This window comes from Nuphar pumila, chromosome 6 (genome assembly GCF_984573655.1).
Source record: "Nuphar pumila chromosome 6, dmNupPumi1.hap1.1, whole genome shotgun sequence".
Lineage (NCBI taxonomy): Eukaryota > Viridiplantae > Streptophyta > Magnoliopsida > Nymphaeales > Nymphaeaceae > Nuphar > Nuphar pumila.
The window spans coordinates 133,112,211-133,128,502 of NC_143254.1; the positions used below are offsets into that span (position 1 = coordinate 133,112,211).

Below are 16,292 nucleotides of genomic sequence, written 5' to 3' on the forward strand. Positions count from 1 at the left end.
TGTCTCTCAAGAATTAACTGTGAATCCAAGAGATACAACCCTTGAGTAAAAGGGGCATTTCTCCTTTGGGCACACCCCAATCAAATCTCTTTTCAGAATTATAACAAGGGTCCTAAGGGCCGGTTCTATAGATGATGAAAATACATATAATTATTGGTTTTTTTAAAACAAAAAAACTTAATGTGAAAGGCTAGAGGTTGTGATTTTGCCAGTATCCTTGGCAATTTATTGTGTAACGGAGCATGCCATTCGATGCGGATTCACCCTCCTTCCACAAGTTTAACAGGGCTGACCTGACCAAAGATTTTGTGGGGTCAGGTTTAAACCTGGTTTAAATCAGGTCTTCTTTCAAAAATTATACCCAGATCCGACTCTTTGAGGCCAGGCCGCGGGCCACATATATGTCCAAGGGTTGTCCAGCCTAACTCACCTAGCCAGGTGTATAGAACTCAGGTAGGCAGACGTCAATGTTCATTATTTCCTTCTTTGGTTTAAGTAGGGAGCAACTTTCAAATTTTGGATCAACCTGCCTCGGTTATGGTTAGCGGGATACGCTCGTGAGTCTGTTAGTTGTCAGTGCCATACATTTCCTTCTTTTATTTAAGCAGCCCCATTCATATTTAGAGGCATGGTCACGAATATCAGTGAATTTCAAAATATTTGTGCTTTTACAATGATTTATTCGAAAAAAACGATAAATTCTTAACACATTTTTATATTTTCACATTTACCACATTACTATCATGATTTAACGTTTTTATCTTTATATTCGAAAAGTTCTTTTCATTTTGATATGTTCTTGTACATTTTTTATCTTATCTACGCCATTATTTTACCTCAGATTTTACAAAAATAATAAATCTATTGCAATATTTTCTCACTGAGGAAATCCCAGTAGAGACTTGTGGCATTGTTTGAGGAAATATTTGAGAAGCGGATGCGCGCTCACCATGTAGACCGATAAGGGTGGTCCACAAGTCGATTTTTAACGTAGTTTCTTCAACGGGCAGAGCTGATGGGCACGTCAAGCCATGCCCAAACCCGGTTAGGTCGAGTCAGATGTCAAAACCTTGGCGCAAGTCCTGCCCACGGGCAACTTACAGGTTTGCCCAATGTTTTAGAAACTGAAAAATGAAAGGCCCGGTTCATCTTGGACCTTGCCTCTTTTCCTAACCGGGTCGATAGACCCGTCAGTGAGCACTAACGCATACTTCAAGGTTTTCTTCAAAATTTATCGGATCATATCGGGAAATCTAATCATCAGCAATGCCATAGGAAATATCATAATTAGGGGTGTCAATGGGTCGGTGGACCTGACTCGTACCAAACCCTATAGGGTCCGGGTATGGTGATAAATAAGAAGACCCGATTAAGACCTAGGTTCAGACCCGAAAGTCCGATTAATACATGGATCCGGGTATAGTTTGTGAAATTTTATACCAGACCCAGACTTGACCAGAGTTCCGATGAAGACCAGCAATTTTTCAATGTAAAAATGATAAAAAATAGTATTTTACTGGGTATGGCCTGGGTCTGGTTCATGTAGTTTTTATCGGGTTGGGTATGGTTTCTCTTATGATGGGTACGATTAGACTCGGGTCCAAACCTAATACCATACTCGAAAATCGGGGCCAGGTCTGGTTCCACTTGGGTCCGAATCAAACCCAACCCGCTGACACCAATCACATGTTAGCATTGCATGGGGCCTACGACAGCTAAAAGTGGGCGACATTGGGGCTGCACATGAGCCCAGTTTGAGCTGAGCATGGTCTAGGTCAGCTCGGCTTGTCAAAACAAAACTGTTTTCAAGCTCGGCTTTTGAGCTTTAGCTAGGCTTGGCTCAACTCGAGCTAAATACCTTTTTATTAGAATATTCTAATTGAATATAGAGGAGCCATGGGTTTTGAACCCACCACCACCTCCTCTGAACAAGAGTAATGTTTTGCTAATCAAGGTAAGGCTTATCTTTTTGTTTATGGGTCCCATGCAATGCTAACATGTGATTGGTGTATTATGAAATTTCTTATGGCATTAGTGACGATTGGATTTAACAGATATGATCTGACAAATTTTGAAGAAAACCCTTGAAGGAGGCGCTACTGCTCACTGACGGGCTGTTAAAATATTTTGAATTACTCCCAGCTTAAATAAAAGAGGGAAATGTATGACATTGATAGCTAAGGACACACTAGCTACCATAACTGAGGCTGATCCAAATTTGAAAGTCTCTACCTGCTTAAACAAAAGAAGGAAATAATGAACATTGACAGCTGCCTAAGTGAGCTCCATACACCTGGCTAGTTTAGTTAGTCTGGACAACCCTCGACAGCAGGCCATGTGGCCGACCGCCGAGTTGGATCCGGGCATAATTTTCAAAAGAAGACCCGACTCAAACCAAGTTTAAACATGACCCCCACAAAATCTTTGGTCAGTCGGCTCACACACACACATATATTTATTTAATTTTGCACAGACCCATTACTCTATACATAAGTAACACGTGTCTTCAAACACTTAAAGTGTTTGGATGAAGCGTCGCGTTGATTGCATGCAATCAAACGGCAATGCTGTCGTTTATTTATTTTTTTATTTTTTTTGCGTTACAGACTTTTAGTGGCAGTCTTGACTGCCACTAAAGGGCAAAAAAAAATGCACATGTGGTGTTACATCACGCATCCGAACGAGTTTGATGGAAAACCCATCCAAAGATACCGGTAAATGGATCCATCTTGAATCCATATTATTTTTTTGTTTTTTGTTAAAGAACCTAGCATTCAAGAAAATAAATGAAGAATATTGTGAGATGACTTGTAACCCAGTTCGGCCTGACCCATGGATCAAACAGACGGGCTATAGGCTTTGTATTAGAACGTCTAGGCCTCACCTGATTGGTCAAGTGGTTTGGCTTGATCATGCTCGACCTGGCCCGGTCTGCCCGTTGTTCAGCCCTGGTTTAAAGCATTCAAGTTGAAGGATGTCACAGCTTCGACATTGGAGGTACACGTCCCTTGTCCCAACGTCGAAGTTGACGTAAACCTATCCCTAGTGGGCTGAGGCAGAGTACTCGTGGACCTTTACAATGAGCACACCCAAATAGTCAGCGTTAATGTGGTATCTCTTGGTTTATATTGGAATATCCAAACCATAACAGTGGTTTTCTCTTCGTTATTAGAAAAAATGGCATTGACAGCTAGCAAATTTCTCTCCTTTTAGTGCACGTCACCTTGTGTTGGGATGTTGCAAGTTGGAACCCAAAATGGCATACTTAACCCCCAGCTTTCTCTGTCAAAAAAATATTTCTCTCATGGATCCAACCACCATATTAGACAAGGGTTTGGTTTTGCTTTACAGTTGTCGGCACATGTAGAAAGCTGACATGATTGCAAAATGAGGTCTGAATTAGGGCTATCAATAGATCGGGCTTAGATCTAATAACCAGCTGAATCCAAATATGATTTGTCAGAAATCCAAGCTGAAGTCTATATGTAGTATTTTGTCATTTGAAGCTGCCAACTTGATTAGATATAAAATATATATAGATTGGTCATACTATCCTCTAAAAATAATTTGTTTTCGCAAATATTAACAATATGTCAAAATTATGTATACCTAAAATCTCTGATTCCTGACTTATTTTGAACCATTTTGTCTATTGCATACAACAGCTGATATTATTATGGGGATTCTTGCAGTAAATTTGAAGTCCGCAAGCATGGTTCTGAGATTCACATGATAAACGCACAGACCTACGCAAGTCCGCAAACTCACTTCCCAAAGAATCTAGAGATTCGCACAAGAACATGCGAACCTGCTGGACAAATATGCAAGTTTACTTCATAAGAGATTTATAAGCGAGGAGGGCGGACGTGTTCACATTCGTAGAACTATCTTATTCGTGTTTTAAATATGAAAAAAGTTGGTCACACCCGCAGAAATATGCAAACCTTTAGTGTGTTACACATGCGGACCTCTCCAAGTCCACAAGTTCATTTCGTAAAACATCAGTATGTATGTCAGTGTTCCCTACCTACCTGTTGCCTTGAAAAGGTCAGTATAATTATCTACGCAAAACCAGTCAAAATCAAAGATTTTGAGTATGCATAGAATTTTGACATATTGGTTAACATTTTCCAAGACAACGTATTTTTTCTCATCTGAATCTAATTTTGATTAATCTAAATCCGATTAGGTCAGATTCAATAATGTTTTAGATCCGAAACGAAGTCCGAGTCGTTTACATCCCTATTACTCTGAATGGCGACGTGGATGCTTGCTGCAAGACCCTTTAGATATCACATGCTGCACATCAATATAATTGAACAAACCAACAACTAAAACATACATCATGGTCCCGCAAGGACGTCATACCGGCCTATCTGCCTATATATTTCATTCCAAACTCCACTGAGCATCCAGCCCAGTGTCTTTGAGAGTCATGGATTTCTACACATCTGCAGTCACAATTCTTTCTCTGATCCTCCTTACCAGATTCATATCCTTTCTGCAACGTAGGGTTGGAGTCTTAGGGAATAAGAACAAGCTTCCCCCCATTTTAGCTACTAAGCATCAGGAATATCAGAACTACAGTAGGCTGCATGACTACCACCTTGACCTTGCGCAGAACCATAAGACCTATAGGATGCTGTCGCCATGGAGGAATGAGATTTATACAGTGGAACCAGATATTGTTGAGCATATACTAAAGACCAACTTCAAAAATTATGGCAAGGTATGTATATGTGTATGTCTGCCATAAATTATACAACTCAAGTATTATATGATCTGTCACATGGATGCTGTGTTACAAACTTACACCGGATATTCCATTTTGACTTGCCTTTTTATTTCATGAAAGACTGGAAAATCACCATCGAGATCAGAAACCTAGTCACGCTGGTTCAGTCTGCCGCACTTACGGTGGTCACCTTCCCATTGATGTAAACCCGTGACACACCCCTTGCTCCCATGGAGTCGCCTGACTTCAGCTGAGTAAAGGCTTGTCCTCATTAATGCAAGGGGTTTGACACTCATGAAAATGGAACCTTGACCACCGGTCTAGTGGCAAGGCCCCTTCCACTGTGCCTAACACCTTGGGGCTCATTTTTGACTTGTCTTGTATCCCCTTATCTATATGTCATATGGAAACTTCATAAAAAATGGTCATATCCTTGTATCCACAATTGCATCCATGTCGCATAGTGTCCAAGCAATCAAACGTGGCATATAATTTTTTTGTGTGAAGCAAACTCTGAATTCTTGTGGCTGCAGGGTGTGCTTCAAAGTACAATAATGGGTGATTTGTTTGGAGATGGGATTTTTGCTGTTGATGGCCAAAAGTGGCAGCAACAGAGGAAGATAGCGAGCTTGGAGTTCTCAACCAAGATCTTAAGAGATTTTAGCAGTCGTGTTTTCTGCCAAAATGCAGCCAAGTTGGCAATAAAGATCTCCAAGGAAGCAACCGCAGGGAGGATCATAGATTTGCAAGTGAGGCTTTCCCCGATGCTTTCGTTCTATTTTTAGTAAAATTTATGGCTTTTTAATCTTTGTGATTGCTTCTTGTGAGCCATCTGAGCTAATAACACTACAAGAAAATGTGGATTAGTGACAGACTCTTTCCATCGTTAATCCATCGCTAATGTGTTTAGCGACAGAAAGAGTCTGTCACATAATTCTAGTCGCTAAATAGCGACAGAACTGATCTGTCGCTAATTAGCGACGAATCAGTTCTGTCGCGATTTTGCTGCTAAATACACGACGGATTTAGTTTTGCAACGGATAATATCCATCGCTATTGTAGCGATGGATTAGCGACGGATAATATCTATCGCTAGTTAGCAATGGATTAGCGACGGATAATATCTATCGCTAGTTAGCAATGGATTAGCGACGAATAATATCCGTCACTAATCTGTCGCAAAAGTTAAAAAAAAAATAAAAAAAAATTGAAATATAACACCAACTATTTCAACAGAAGGAAATGATATTCATGATAAAGTTTTCCATGTCTAATGTTTGTCCATAGATAATCTAGCATTGTTATGAAAATGAATCATGAATAGTTTTGTTCTTATAGGAGACACAGGAAGAAATGCTATTGTAAGCACCGATCTCAGGTTATATTCATTTGCAGCCGTTTCACTAGAGGGTCGGGTCACACCAAAGCCCACTTCAAGTGCAGATGCCAAATCAAGTGTCTGATTAGCAGTGTGTATATCCTGAAACAGAGAAGGCACTTGAGGTAACAATAAGATAGTGTCTTACAAAGATGGTGTCCGGAAGAAATCCGGCTTGAGGGCTTAACCTAACATAACCTTAAGATCAAAGCAACTCTAAGTAGAAAGGAAGCCATATATCTGAAAGATGGTGTCCAATTGTAAGACACCATATTTTAGTCTGGAAGCCATAAATATGAAAAATAGAAAGGAAGACAGGATAGTCAAAGCAACTCTAATAACTTAACCTAACATTAGTATTGCAAGTATCACAACAGAATAATGGAAAGTAGAAGATTAAATAAGCACAAAAGGAAAAACTAAATGCTCAAGATAAAATTAGATGATCATCTAATGCATATATTACATGCAGAGATAGAAGGCAGACTAAAATCAAACCTGAAGCAGCATGAATGCCTTTGCACAGAGGATACCATTACCAGAATTACAGAGTGTCGTGGAAGAATTAAGGTGACCACCCAAAAGTTGGCTAGGAGAAGCATTCACAATGATAGTCACATACTCCACCCCTGAAAGTGCACTAGGATCGAGGCAACGAGCACTAGACGAGGGGTAAATAGTGCTTTTATAAATTGTCTGCGGAATATTGAAGGATTTTGCAATTTGAAAAGCAAACACACAAAGAACACAAGATTTTATCCTGGTTCGGTCTATCCCGACCTACATCCAGTCCCCAAGCAAAACCCGCTTGAGATTTTCACTAACAACCTTGTTAACTACAAGATCACACAGACCAAAACCGGTCCCACTTTCAGTAACAACCCTACTGAAAGCAAACAACTCCTTTAAATCAAGGAGTCCTTCTTTTTACATAAAATAAGTAACAACTTACAATACAACCTATGAGCCTTTCTTTTGAATGCAAATGAGATGCAATTGGCTTTTGGGGTTATTGAAATACTCTACTCACAAATTCACTATCTCTCAAAGGGATTTGAGTGAAAAACTAGAGTGAAAATATCAAGTGAGTGAGAAAACAAATACTTGAATGAATAAGAGTGAAAAGCAAGAAGTAAATGATTCAAATCGATTGAATTCTTGTTGTTTTGAGTGTAAAATGCACTCATATTTATAGTTAAAAGATTTCATACGTTGAGAGTATGAAAGAGTGTCAAAACCGTTCATTTTGAACGATCAAAACGTTTGAAAAATGAAAAGACACGCCTTTTTGAAGTTTCAGGAAAACGGCAAAATTAGTCGACTAAAATATCAGTTAGTCGACTAATAGTTAGTTATTAGTAGACTGACAGTTATCGTCGGTCGGCTGATCTGTTAATCAAGCCGTTTGAAAATTGGAACTTTTGAAACTTAGTCGACTAGAGAAAAATTAGTCGACTGATAATATCATCAGTAGACTGAAAAACCTTTTAGTCGACTGCTGCTAAAATCTTCTGAAAAATAAACATTCTGTTCGGTCGACTGATAAAAGCATTAGTCGACTGCTGCTAAATTTTTAGAAAACACATGTTTTGTTCAGTCGACTGATAAAAGCATTAGTCGACTACTGCTAATTTTTCAAAAAACAGACATTCTGTCCAGTCGACTGATAAAAACTTTGGTCAACTAATTTGACAAAAATGACTTTTTAGAAAATATGGCGCAAAAGGATTAGTCGACTGGTAAATCTATTAGTCGACTAATAAACACAAAAATTTAAGAAAAGAGTTTTCTAAAAAGATTTTCAAGAGGGTTTCTTTTAGAAAAGTTTTTCTAAAGACTTTTAAGGTGAAATGCAACCTAAATATGCACTCTAAGTAAGGCTCTTACAAGAATCTAAGACTTTTAATGAATTAAACATTTGCACACTAGTCTTCAAAGATTCTTCATCGAATTCTTCAATTTCTTCATAGTCTTAGCTGAAATACAGTTGATTCTACTTGCTCATCATCAAAACCTTTTTCTTGAAGTATCATGTATGGCTTCATTGTCGTAACAATCTCCCCCTTTTTTATGATGACAAACTTAATCAAAGATGAAGCATTTAGATGCATAGATGGAGATTTTACTCCCCCTATCAATATGATGCAAAACATTAAAAGTTAGCACATATATCACATATTGATTGGTTTGCATTTTCATTCATCATTACTTCATGCATTTACAAATGCATTCATTCAAAGCTTACTTTTTCTCTTAATTTCGCATTTCTCTTGCAAGATCTCTTGCAATTTCAATGTAATGTTATCTTTTATCTTTTTCTCTTTTTCTCTCTCTTTGTCATAATAAAAAAGAATAAGGGCAGAAATAGCATAAGCAAAATAGAGATATAAGTTTAAAATATTACAACCCATAAAGTATGAAAGTTTAGACAACAAAGATCAGAAAAGTGAGTTGAGCAAATCTTTGATTGAAGTAATCTCTTTCTGAATCAAAGATAGTTGTTGAGTCACATCTTCACGAAAAGTGTGTTGATGCAGCTCCAAAGCTTCCAGTCTCTGCATAACTTCATCATTGTCTTGATTTGTAGAAAATTTCTTTCTTTTTGCATAAGATGAAGGTGTCGCAGAAGGTGAAGGTTCAGAAATTGATGGTTCAGTAGGATCAGATAGTTCAGTTTGATCAACATTTAAAGGAGGCAGATATTTAATTTTCATTCTTTTAAAAATTGTTTGATCAAAGAACTCTTTTTGCTCAATATATTTTTCATTTGTTAAGGGAACTTTGAAATGTCTAAAAATACGAGTTATAAGACATCCATAAGGAAAAAATGGTTTTTGTTTCCACAAATTTGTAAAATATACATTGGCCCAATTTACATAAATATTTCCAAATAAAACATAAAGAGTCGTAGATAGATCTGTGGAATAATAATCAAAAGAATCAGTTTTAGGAAGAACATTGTGGGCAAGGATTCGTCCAGCAATGCGTGCACGAGTTTGAAGATTAGTATTTTTTAAAGGAGGGCAGTGAGGTGCACCTGGAAGAAGAATTTGTTCAAAAACTCTTTCATCATTTAATTCAATAGTGTTGAAAATAGTGTCTGAAGGTGAAATTTTAAGAATTTCTCCAAGTAGTTTCGAATCAAACTCGATTTCAACATCACAAACAAGAGAGGACAAAACTTCAGTTTCATGATCCATTTGTAAATTCGTGTAAAACAAGTGAATAAGAAAAGGATAGTGAAGGGTATCTGCACAAGCATCAAAAAGATGTGAAATTTCAGGAAATAATTCTCTGATATTGTAACGAGAAAATAAGTGAAATAGAACATTTCGGCCTGGTAAAATAGGTAGTGCAGAAATTGATCCAAAAGTATCGTACAAAAGAGGATTTCTGAGTAATCTGAGTGAAAAATCATGTCTTGAAGAAGGTGTAGGAGGAGGAGAACCTAAACCTTTTGCAGATGCAGACTTCGTACGAGGCATGATTAAAAACAGAGTTACCAAAAAAAATTGTCGGCTTCCAAACGATTTCTGGCAGAAGGAGAACATTGTCCGGCGTTGTGAAACAGAAACAGAGGAGGATACGATGGCTGACGGCGAGTGTGAAGTCGGCCACAAGGGGATTCCAGCAATGGCGGAAAATACACTGTCACCGCAAGAGGGTTTCAGCGTGTTTTGAAGATGCGCCAGTTACTGCAAGAGGATTCTGGCGTTTCAAGATCACGACCAGAAGATTCCGACGTCTCCCTGTCACGGCAAGAAAATCCCGACGAAGATGGGATCGAACGGCACTCTGAGGATTTTTTGGAAGAGAGAGGCAAAAGAAAAAGAGGGTTTTCGTTTTAAGGGTTTCGTTTTTAAGAAAAACGAAAAGGTACGAAATTGAAGTGAAACGATGCCTATTTAAAAAAGACGGGTTTAAAAAAAATCCAAGGGGTATCGGGTCCCTTCATTTAAAATTTTAATTAGTCGACTAAAACTTTATCGGTCGACTAAGAATGTGTGACTCATTCTAAAAACATCAGTCGACTAGAAATATATCGGTCGACTAATATGGTGCAATTCATTCTAAAATTTTAAAACATCAGTCGACTAGAATTTTATCGGTCGACTAATATAGTGCGATTTTGAGATTTTGTTCAAAAATCAACATTTTTACAAATCCAAAAACGAGCAAATACCTAGTTCTCTCCTAATTCTTATAAAATCTTCATTTTTAAGAGGTTTAGTGAAGATATCGACATGTTGTTCTTTAGTGGAAATAAAATTTAACGAAAAATCTCATTTTAAAACATGATCTCTTATAAAATGATGTCTAACTTCAATATGCTTAGTTCTTGAGTGATGAACATGATTTTTCGAGAGATTTATAGCACTAGTGTTATTACAATAAATAGTTGTTGTGGAGTAATTTAAACCAAAATCTTTTAAGGTCTGTTTCATCCATAGTACTTGTGAACATGCTAAACTAGCTGATATATATTATGCTTCAGTTGTTGAGAGTGACACTGAATTTTGTTTTTTACTAAACCAAGAGACTAAAGAATTTTCTAAGAAATGACAAGTTTCACTAGTACTCTTGCGATCATATTTACTTTCTGCAAAATTTGCATCACTATATGAAACTAAATCAAAGGAAGATGATCGGGTGCCCTGCACCCGATAACATGAGGCCACATTGTACTCTTCATTTTTCTCGTGAGCACACTCTTTTTTGTCCTTATTGTTTGTAATCCTCACCCCTGCCAATGATCCCAGTAAGTTCTGCAGTTGTTGAGTAATAACTAAACTATGTTGTTAAGCTACATTAATCTGCCCTATCCCTAAACCAACCTACTCTCTTTGACCCTTTCTCTCGTGCCTCTGTTGATATGAAAAAGATTTAAGTTCGCATTGGTTCTTCTGTTGTCCAAACATCTTTCCAAAAGAATGTTTTTCCCATGCACCTATCACCACCTTAACACTTGATATGAAGATATCAAACCCCTTCAGGATTCTCTTTCAAAAGCCGAACTCATTCTTCTACTTTGTATTCTCCTAAAAACCCTCAACCCCCTTCTCTTCGTTGACTATAAACCATCACCAGTTAGCCAATAGTGCATTATTAAAATGCCTTAGATCCTTAGTCCTCAAACTCCCCCGAAAAAAAAGTGTAACAGACTCCCAACTAATGTTTGCAGCAACCTTCTTTTTCTCTATCGCCATTCTAAAGAAAGTTGATGAGAATCTTGTTTATCTTCTTTAAAACTAGTTTCGGGATAAAGAAGATCCCATGAAATGCGTGTTTGACCAAGGTTATGCTTTTAACCATTATCTTTATTTAAATTATTGAATGTTACGTTATGCTTTTAACCATTATGTTTATTTAAATTATTGAACGTTACTTTTGTAGCTTCTCATTTTGGTACTTGCACTCAATTGCCAATGAGTAACTACAATGGGTTAAAGTAACATAGGGGCAATCAATGGGTTAAACATAGCTTCTACAAAATTGTACAAATGACTATATAAATATGTTTACCAACTAAATATCTTTGTAAGTGTGAATCGAGATCTTCATAGTTTTTTTTTTGCAAATCTAACCATGCATATGCATTTAGTGTGGTCCATTTGCTGTCATCGTAATCAAATCAAGAAATGTGATTTTTTATGCTTGAATATTTATAAAAAATTTAAGCCGTTGATTTTTAACCCTTAAAAAATTCTTCTTATACATCATAATTAGATGTTCCAAGAGTCCATTTCTATAAAACCAAGCATCCAAATCACATCCATACGGTGAGATTGTTAAAAAACTAAAAAAAACTATGAAAATATTGATTTATATCTCTAAACATATTTGGTTCGTTAACACATAAAGTGTTTGAAGATACATTGGAGGAAGCATCGTTGTTGATCGCGCACGATGGCGACGATTCATCATTTTTTATTTTTGTGCTTGGGAGATTTGACCGCCGCTAAAACTCTGTGTGAAAAAACGATAATTAGAGGTGGTTCAAAACCGCCTAAATGTCATTTTTTTAAATAAAAAGAACGTGTGGCATTATGTCGCGCGTTCAAACTTGTTAGAAGGAAAACCCCTTCTAAGATAAGAGTTTTCCTATATATAAAAGAAGCATTTAATTGATCACTTATTTGCACGAATGCAGGATTTTTTTATGAGAGCCACAATGGATTCCATATTCGCTGTCGGGTTCGGTGTAGATTTGAACACGATTAGCGAATCGGCAACGCTTGAAAGCAAAAGATTTGCTCAAGCTTTTGATGATTCAAGTGCACAGACCCTCAACAGGTTCGTAGACATCTTTTGGCCGGTGAAGAAGCTTCTTAACATCGGCTCAGAAGCACAGTTCAAGCACAACGTTCAGATCATGGATGATTTTGTGTACGGGGTTATTCGTTTGAAGAGAGAGAATATCTCTGCCAAATCTAGCTATGGTCTTCATGTAAGGACAAGTTATTTATTTTACATTTTCCTCCCTAAAGCTAGCCTATGAGAACAGAATATATATGTAAAAAGCAGTGTAGAAAATAAGAAGTCTTTTCCAACACTAAAAAGTAGGTAAAAGCGGCACAATATCATGATATTGGTCATTTAAAACAGTGATCAAAATATAACTTTTTTAGTGATATTTCAAAATACAAATAACCCTACAGTTACAAACTGGGCCTCTTATCAGTCAAGGTCACTTTGTTTTTTGCCAATATCACAGGCCATCTTTTTTTTATTTATTTTTATCTTTTATTTATTTTTGGCTAGCCCAAGATAAAACCGTCCCATCACTATCAGCATATTGGCAGACCTCTAGTTTTAAATCCCTTGAAATCTCCCAAACCACCAAGGAGTATACCCAGCTTGGAACTTGTGGCAACTACAAAACCTGTTACTTAGTATAAACAGTTGCATCTAGAGCATCTTTTTTATTGTTTTCAAGCTTAAGCCTTGCTAATTAGTATAAATAGTTGCATCTAGAGCATCGAATATCATATTATTCACCCAATAAACATTTTTCTAGGTCCCCATCAAAATGTGAATAAATTCACACATGGAAAATTATAGCTGAAGTTAAAATCGTAGAAGGCATATCCTATCAAAATCTAATAAAAGGGCTCTCCCAAACTGTTTCTGGGTTCAATCAGGCAATATGTTATGCCAACTAAATCTAACCTGCATACATCCGTATGTAGTTTTTTTATGTATGCCAAATCCCTATTACTGGGCACACATTTGCAGGCTTCCGGTTAGTAAAACTCTTTAGGTCCCCTTTGCCAATCGGAGTATCCACTCAGCTTCAACCTTGTGGTAAGGTACGCCCCCAATGAGTTTGAACTCATGACCTTCCATCAACTGGTTGACATTCACAAGTCACCCATATATACCACTTGACCGGCCTAGTTGAAAGAATAGGTTTTTGAATTAGAAATTTCCCCAAGTGTCACTGAAACTTCATTGAGTTTTGTAATCCGTATGAACGGGTTCGAACAACCTAGAGAGCCCCCTCCCACGCCTGAACCAATGTATCATTGAAAATTTTATACCTAATGATATGATAAATTGATCTACCACTAACAATAATTAAAACCCAGAATTTTTTTAATAAGCTTTTATTATTTCATACTATGAAAAAGACAACATCATCATGAACTATGTTCTTTTTCTTTGACATTTCAGGGTAAGGAAGAGGACATACTGTCAAGGTTCCTGCTAGAGAGTGAGAAAGATCCCAAGACTATGACAGATAAGTACCTGAGAGACATAATACTCAACTTCATCATAGCTGGCAAAGACACAACGGGAGGAACACTTTCATGGTTCTTTTACAGAATGTGCACACACCCTCGAGTACAAGACAAAATCGTTCAAGACATCCGAGCGGCCACCAACACCAACAACAGAGAGCAGAAACAAGATCAGCAATCTATCACGAGTTTCGCCGAGAGTCTCACTGACGAATCTGTCAACAAAATGCATTATCTCCACGCAAGTCTTGCGGAGACACTCAGACTCCACCCTGCTGTCCCTTTAGTGATTGGCTTCCCCTTCTTTTTATCATTCCTGTAAAATTAGATTAACTAATTTTCCCTTGAGCTCTGCTCATCTGGTAAGGGCGAGTTGAGAATGTCACCAAGTTGACCGGACGTTACAAGTTCGAAACTCACGGGTGACAACTGGGGGGTACTCCCCAGTGATCCGGGGAACATCAAGGGACTTTTACCAACGTCCTGAGGCCAGCCAATGTGCTGATGGTTTTTTTTTCCTTGAATTATCCCCCCCCCCCCCCCGCCAAAAAAAATAAATAAAATAATTTTCATGAAATAATATTTTCTAGTTAGACATCTTTGCAATGCATCATTGAATGCAGGATTTGAAGCAAGCTTTTGGAGATGATATTCTGCCTAATGGTTTTAAAGTGTGGAAAGATGACATAGTATTCTTCTCAGCATATGCAATGGGTAGGATGAAGTTCTTGTGGGGCGTGGACGCTGAGGAGTTTCGACCAGAAAGATGGCTAGTAAATGGCGTCTTCCAGCTTGAATCACCTTTCAAGTTCCCAGCATTCCAGGTGAAACTCGCTTTCTTCAACATCCACAAGATTCTCCAGCTGACACTTTAATTAATTCCTTAAATATGGATGCAAATGCTGGTGCATGCTCATGTCCGCCTAAAAAAGAAGAAAAAAGAAAAGAAAGATGTTAAAAAATTTGGTCAACTTCGAAAGCTGAAAACTCCTGAAAGGAGGGAAAGCTTTAGAAAACTTGCATCCAAAAATATGGAAAACTCAATTCCCTTTATTTGGAAGTCTGCTTCCTCTTAGTCTCCCAAATCATTTCTCTTTGCATTTTTAAAGTTTACCTCTCGCTTCTTGTCACTTTTCCACTCGCTCCTCACTTCTTTAATTTTCATATTTAGAAATTATAAATTTTTTATAATGTTAGTTTTATATCATTTTTTAGATTTTTTTTGTCTTTTTTTTATCAGCTTTTGTTTGTGCTTCATATTAATGGCTTCATAACTATATCCCGCTTCATACTACTTTTTAGCACTCACTTTGCCGCTTTAGCATCGTCACACATTGCTTGCTTCCCGTATCCATTTTATTTCCAAGTAACTATGCAATGAACAAAGAATGTAAACATTGATTAAGCCTTGTGCTACTTGGGGCATGACACAACAGGAACTTGTTTTTGGGCTCCAAAAAGCACTGCATTTACCACTATATATTAGAACCTAAAGCCAACAGAACAAGAGTAGATCCAGTACGTACTTGACCAATTACCTTTGCAAGACACTCGCTGAATTAACCGATGAAGCTACACGGCCTTTCTTGGAGGTGTGGTCCAGTGTCGAAGGCGAGCACTTTAGCGGCACAGCCACTACGTGTTAACCCAGTGTTGTAAAGTGTTTGGGGAGTGGTTCTGTGTTCGGGCCAAACACTTATAAGAGTACACTGGGGTCCCTTATTTAATAGGTTATAGTGGGTCAGCCTAGTTGGGTAGAACATCATATAAGGTGTTCTGCCCCCATACATTTGGATCTGCTTCCCAAGTCCCAGAACACTGGATATGTGGCATCCAGTGATTTTACTGAGTACCTTGCAACGTTGTCGGATCAATGGATCTCCCCTCAATAGAAGAGGCCTTGCGCCTGACTCTTACATCCCTCGATCGAACCCAGACACCACCAAGCCATTGTGGTACATATGACCCATCTCTTTTGGTTCATGACTGAAATCTTTGGTGCAGGCCGGACCTCGGATCTGTTTGGGGAGAGATTTTGCATATCGGCAGATGAAGATATTTGCTGCTGTTGTTCTGAATTTCTTCATGTTCAAGCTAGCAGATGAGAAGAAGGAAGTCAAATACAAGCCCATGTTAACTCTGCAAATCGATGGCAGCCTCCATCTCCTTGCTTCTCCTAGGAATAATGCCTAATGGTTCTAAAAGTCTTGTAGTATGTGTGTGTTTACAATGCTTGTAGCACGATAATAATGCAGGTCCAATCCAGCGGCTCCACCACTATAAGAAAATTAATCTAGTGGTGGGCAACGGGTAGGGCTGGTAAATGAGCCGAACGATCCTAACAAAAGATGTTCAGGCTCGGCTCGTTAAACTCTTTGAATGACTCAAACTCGGCCTGTGTTTACCACAAGCCTAACTCGGCTTGTTTCTGTCACAA

General features: G+C 37.9%; 1 protein-coding gene across 1 annotated transcript; it reads left to right on the top strand.

Moving 5' to 3' along the window:
* The first annotated feature begins 4,435 nt into the window (after window positions 1-4,435).
* Window positions 4,436-16,048, top strand: LOC149836318 (cytochrome P450 704C1-like). Its single transcript, XM_090009753.1, has 6 exons — window positions 4,436-4,729; window positions 5,269-5,484; window positions 12,265-12,561; window positions 13,788-14,141; window positions 14,479-14,679; window positions 15,860-16,048. The coding sequence occupies exons 1-6, from the start codon at window positions 4,436-4,438 to the stop codon at window positions 16,046-16,048; spliced, it is 1,551 nt and encodes a 516-aa protein (XP_089865879.1).
* Window positions 16,049-16,292: the final 244 nt, after the last annotated feature.